This window comes from Eufriesea mexicana, unplaced genomic scaffold (assembly GCF_001483705.2).
Source record: "Eufriesea mexicana isolate 0111107269 unplaced genomic scaffold, ASM148370v2 scaffold4744748272, whole genome shotgun sequence".
Taxonomy (NCBI): Eukaryota; Metazoa; Arthropoda; class Insecta; order Hymenoptera; family Apidae; genus Eufriesea; species Eufriesea mexicana.
Window position 1 is genome coordinate 83,844 of NW_016907930.1, and position 6,360 is coordinate 90,203.

The 6,360-nt window shown below is 37.0% G+C and overlaps 1 protein-coding gene across 1 annotated transcript; it reads right to left on the reverse strand.

Annotated features, from left to right (window-relative positions):
- Positions 1 to 351: 351 nt before the first annotated feature.
- On the reverse strand, positions 352 to 3,229 carry LOC108545768 (5-hydroxytryptamine receptor 1-like). The gene is given in 4 exon segments (XM_017897551.1): positions 352 to 442; positions 444 to 605; positions 2,900 to 3,079; positions 3,081 to 3,229. Coding segments are annotated over 4 exon segments (582 nt in total).
- Between the last annotated feature and the right edge of the window lie 3,131 nt (positions 3,230 to 6,360).

Below are 6,360 nucleotides of genomic sequence, written 5' to 3' on the forward strand. Positions count from 1 at the left end.
AATTAATTAATTAAATAATTCATATGCATGAAGCAAAATATTTAAAAATTTAATTTAACTCTAACTTGGTCCACATCCACTGAACGATCACCAATCCCAAATGTCATAACTTCTAACGTTGAAGCTTAGGTTTTCAGACCAAGGATAGCATTGAGTGTACAGAGACTTAACGATGCTCTTCCTCACGAACTATCTGTGCTACTGGACCATGATACAAAGAAAAGTCTACCGAACACTTAAACCCAAGCCTACCTATGGTCCACGTCCACTGATCACTTGTTCCAAAAGTCTGAACATCCCAAACGTTCAAGTTTATGTCCTCATACCTACAGTAACGATGTCCACGTGAACTCAACGATGTCTCACCTGAATCATAACGAAGAGTGGTATGTAGAAGCGTCCCAACGTGGTGTAGCTCTAATAGTAGGAGTTCTGGGAGACTACACATGGTCGCGCCGGTCTCAGTAGTGCGCTCGTTCCTCATGATCATTAGGGGAGGCAGACTGATGCAGGTCGCCGCCAACCAACCTAGGATGACGTAGATGACCATTCGTCGCGGTGTCCCCTTCACCCCGTACTTCAGCGGCTTCGTTATCTCGCAGAATCTGTAACAACGACACAAACTCATGTTTCATCTGCTGCTTAGCCGAACGCGAATCTCGCTGTGTTTCTGATTAAATGAAACGTGCATCGCTTACGTTGTCCGCTTCGGGACAGTTCTCATTCGTGTGATCTAATCGTCGCGTGCTTTTTTCCAAGCGGACATGTCTCCACCGCGAGTTCACAGGTCGACTCACGGTACATAAAGCGAGAAAGAAAATACATGTTACCGGGTTGATAGATTATTCTCTGTATTTCGCGTTCGATGAAAGCCTGCGTTGCAACGTAGCACCTAGGATCGAAAGCTCTGCACTACTTTCGCTTCGTCTTCGTTGCTATCATTCACGCGATGGAATAGATCTATTATTTTTTTCTTTGGATTCAAAGAAATTTTCCTTCGTATACTCCTTTATTTCCTGTTTGTAGAGATGCAAGGTACACTTATCATATAACAAAAATTTTACATATTAAATTAAATAAAATATAGGATATAGTACATTTGATAATATCGGGTTTATTAATGATCGATACAATTATCATTTTTCTCCAATCGAGCACGACTCAGTTAAAGGGAACTTGGAGTAGAGAAGAGGCGACTGAAATGCGTTACGAATTTAGATGGAAATAAAGATTGGTAATTTTTTTGGCCCATGAATGAAAATAATAGTTCTTCGATTTTTACTCGAGTTTCTTTAAAATTAATTCCTAAGGAGGTTCAACGAGCAAGCAGCAAAATCGTTAGCTCATAATTAGTGGAATTTTTCTTGCTCACGAGAGAAGAAATATTACGATCTACTTTGAATGATGTACAATGTGGCCATTGAGGAGCAGATATAAAATATAAAACAAAAGTAATTTCTTATCATTTGGAAATATAATTGATAGATTTTTACAATAAACTTGTGAAAACATCCCTCAAATGACCACCGTTTTCTACTCGCAGGAAAAGGGAATAAGAATGATAGAAAATGGACGAGTTATGAGTTTTTCAAACCCTTCAGTTTTTCAGTGGCCATCCCGTATAAGAGAAATATGAATTTTGAAAATGTGATACAATTTTCAAGACCCACGGCGATATGGAGAACTAATAGAATATTACTCGAGTACTCCATTTGTCTCAAGAGGCTTAACCAAGAAATTAACGAGTGACGGTGTACTACACTGACGTGTTGTTAGAAGAAATATAAGCTGATATTTTTCAGTTAGTTAAGAGCTTTTCATTCACGGTATTAATATATTCGAAACTGCCACGATGAACCCCTGGGACCCTTGGTATCGCACTTTCAAGCATTCTCTGTACGATATTGGTAGTCCAGAATGCGATTATATCGTGAATGAAATAATCGGCTATGACGTTATGAATATTCCTCACGTTGGAGTTTGAATGAATCCGAGTTAGGCGAACAATGGTATCGGAAACGCGATAGAATTTTATGGAAAGCATCTGCAAAACTCAAGATGCTCTAAACGGAATTAATATTAGCCAGACTATATTTTCATTCCCTACCAGTTTTCCACCTTTGATTAATAAATATTCCGTCTTAACCGTAGCACATCTCTCTTGGATATTGCGTACATTTATTGCTAAGGAATCCTACAAAATATTCCGCTTCGACTTTTAATACCGACTTACGAGCAATCACGATTGATCTCGGCTCGCGATGGAAATGAAATAAATAATATCGGAGCCAGTGATAAAAATCGAAATAAGGCAGCCATCTGCGAATTTTTTATTAGCTGTCACGCTGCTCTTAAATCATACACTTAAAATTCGCGCAAGCAAAATGGAAGTATATCTAACCACTATCGATATTCAAGACTTCGAAGGTTTTCATAAATATATATTTAAAAATAGAGAAAATGAAAGAAAGAGATGAACATAACCCAAAAACTCGGTTTAAATATCATTCTATCTAAATAGTATCGTTATAATTATTTCTACAAACCTTATGAACGTCATGGATGAGAGTATTTCGTTAATATTATTGCAGATGCGTCAGAATTATTAATAAGCAATATTCGTATCGATTCCAAGCGTTCGGTTCACTCCAGGCAGTTATTATTAAATGACAATCAACTCGAGGCTAGTTCCAAGCATCTTAGCCGAAATTGATTTTAAATAGAAGGAAATTGGACGAAACACTCTCGTGCAGGCTTGCAGAGACTCTCGAGTAACCTGGCCGATTGAGAAAATCCGAAATTTGATTTTACAATTAGACCGGGTAATTCGGTTTCGCGTGACACGATCTTTGGGGTAACTCAATTTCGCAAGGAATACCTGGTCACGGGGGCTACTCACCGGTCCACAGAGATCATGCAGGGATAGAGGATGCTGGCGGTGCAACTTAGTACGTCGAAACTAACCCAAAGGTCGCACATAATTTTGCCGAAGGACCAATTACCAGAGATTTCATAGAGCAACTCCATCGATATTACCAGGAGAGCGACGCAGAGATCACTAACTGCCAGACTAGCCAACATAGTTGCACGGCCTCCGCAGCTCCTTAACGAGGAACACGGCGACGCAGACCAGAGTGTTCCCGATCACAGTGAAGTGGATGATGCCGCCGAGCACCAGAGGGATAAGTACTGCCTGTGAGAAGAGCAAATCGATCAATTGCACTTCCATTTCCTTTTACATTAACGGACGGGTTGCCTTTTTCCCTGTCTTTCTCGGTTTCTGGGAATTTTTAAAGAGAATTAAATAAACAAGTGCGAATGGCTTTAAAGCGCTGCATCTTTCCGTGTTTTTCACGTGGCTTAAAAATTCAAGCAAAAGCGTAAATCTACGAAGCCTATTATAGAATGTCAAAATGGAAAAACGTAAATTTAGGTGGCCAATGAAAAATTTTTAACTGGAAATATCTCCGAGATTACTATGTAGAAACTTAGTAATTCGAACAATTATTTCACTATTCATTTTTAATAATTAATTCTTCATATTTCATTTTCTGTGACGAAGAAAAGTATAATTAACGTGGCAAGAGTCAAATAAGGATTTTAAATTAATCCACAATAAAAACATAGAAAATTACTACGTAAAATTGGTATTAGTATCGGAAGCTTTACGAAACTCATCGAGGGTTCGAAGGCCAGGTTAGTTGGAAGAATCCTGGGCTATGCATCGGGCCCTTAGCACAACCATATTTGGTTGCGGGAGTTATTGTAGAATGTCTGCATGTTGGAAAGTCGGACATAAAAGGACGAGGACATTCTGAATGAGGGACTTTTCGAGTTGAGAGTTGTCGATTAAAGAGTTGCTAAGTCAATGGAGAGTTGTAATAGAACAGTTGTTAGTTGCTAATAATTGTGAGTTACTAACAATTGTGAGTTGTAATAGGAGAGTTGTTGTAGAAGTGTAGGTTGAGCGATACGATAAATTATAAAAATTTGTACCTTTATCGTTACTCACATACTCTGTCACTATCAATTTATTATTAAATAAAAATATACACCATCATGCAAATCATCTCTACAGTATTATATTCGACTAATCTAGCAAAGAATTCTAAGAATTTCAAATGAATCTAGATCTAAAAGAGAAAATTACTATGATACGTTATTTAAACAAAAGCTGCAAATTACTAGCAATGGAGGATTAACACGATCTTCCAAATCGAGTTCAGCAAAAATTTCAAATTATATTCGAGAATACAGACACAAGAAAAACATTCGAATTTTCTTTTTCACCAAAACCAATTAAATTCCCATCACGGAGAATTAAATATCAGTTACAATCCAGATAGCAATTTCTACGACTCGCATGTATGGGAGGATACTTGTTGTAACAATGATTCGCGATAAGAATGTGCAACCATACAGCCACGGGACAAAACGAGATTATAACCGTAATTAAACTGGCCAACATGCGAAACGCGCTGTTCAATTTAAGAAAATCTTACGCGTCACGACGCGTTACCGCGGCGCTACCCTTATTTATATTTATCAGATAGCCGGGTATTTTCATCACAAAAATTACGACGTTGTTACAGCGGCCTCGTAAACACGTGCATTACTGGATTTGAACGCTATTGCCAGCTGAAGATACCGATTCGCTCCGCCACCACCGACAATCGCGCGACTTACATCACAGAGGTTGCGAGATCGAGGAGGGAATAGTATCAATGGGGAACAGAGACCACTGAAACACTGTGTGACTTCATTCAAATGAAAATCGCTATAGACTTCTGCAGGGATCTCTGAATTGTTAGACCCTCGCTGCTACATATCCGAAGGGGCGAATGAGATGGGCTGGAAGTGAATTATTCGAGGCAGATAAAGTGGCATAACTTAATAACGAGGTAGAATGTATGAGGTTCGATTTTTCTTTTTCTTTTTCTTTTCGTAAGATTAATACATGGAAATTATTTATTTTATGTTAGAAATTTAGAAATAATATACTCTGCGATACTATAATTCAGAATACTATACTTAATAGTAGCATGTTTCTTCTTCTTGCTTCATATATTTTTTTCAGACGATTATTATTAATTATGTGTATATTTTTATTATTAATCTGTTATATTTGATTTCATTTAACAAAAACTTGGTTCCGTCTTTTTTGATGATAGAATGCCTACTGGTGATTATTTGAAATAATTATTTCGATGGGAATATGTAAAAGAAGTGATTAAAATAGATAAGATGCTCGAAGGTAAGAATAATTTAACAACAGGTAAGATATCGTGGAGAATAAATATCGCGAAATTATAGCAAAATAATTAAAGTAATTAAAAGCATCGCAAGAGTAAATACAAGATCACAGAAAATAAATCTGAGAAATGAAAAACAATGAGAAAATTGTTAGCTCCATTTACAGAACTCATTAACGAATATTCTACTATGAATATGAATATTGCGAATGTACTGTATTAATGTTTATGGAAATTAAAATAATATTCATAAAATGATAAAGGAGAACACATTGACGAAATAGCGATTGAAGCAATTTGATCTATTTCCACAACAATAGAAGGGGAGAAGCACGCGTGCTACTGTTCGGTTAATTTGCCAAATTTTCGAGCACATTTGCATATCTCGAGAATTCCGGCACAAATTCGGTGAAATATTTCATCGAAATGAAGAGAGTGCTCGATGTACGCGTGCGAGTAATTTATCCTCGAATTTGAGGGTTTTGGCAAAAACTCGATACAAACACGGTCAGCCATTTATTCAGCCATTCCTGTTGAATTTTTCAATGCACCTACCCACCGCCATACTTCAAAGTTAAGCACCATTCACATAAATCGTTCCTGCCTCTGTATTATACTTTGACAACGACCGAATCGATCGTTTCCCCAAATCTCGTCATTTTATTTCGTCGAATCGAGGGAAACTGTATAATCTAACTCACAGAGTGACAGGAGTGCACATTTTAATCGCGTGCGAAATTTTTCAACCCTTAATCTCTCGAACATGGAATCTGTTTCTTGAATGAGAAAAAGGTTGAATACGTGATTGAAATAGGAATATTTTCAGGAATTTTTTAATAGAGGAGTATATACGTGTTCATAAGGGAGATAAGATTCCTAAATTTTTGGATGGGACAATTATTAATTAAAATTAAATTTTGGAAATAAAAAAGGAAATGAAAGTAGGTGGAAATGAAAGTAGAGGTATTTTTGATATAGAGGTAATGTAAATTAGTTAAGATTTAAGGTTATACGGATATTTTGCTTTGGCGATATTTCTGGGACGCCGATGCATAGTAGAGAAATAGAACATTTTTAGAAGTCGAAGAGGAATTAAAATTTCGTGCAG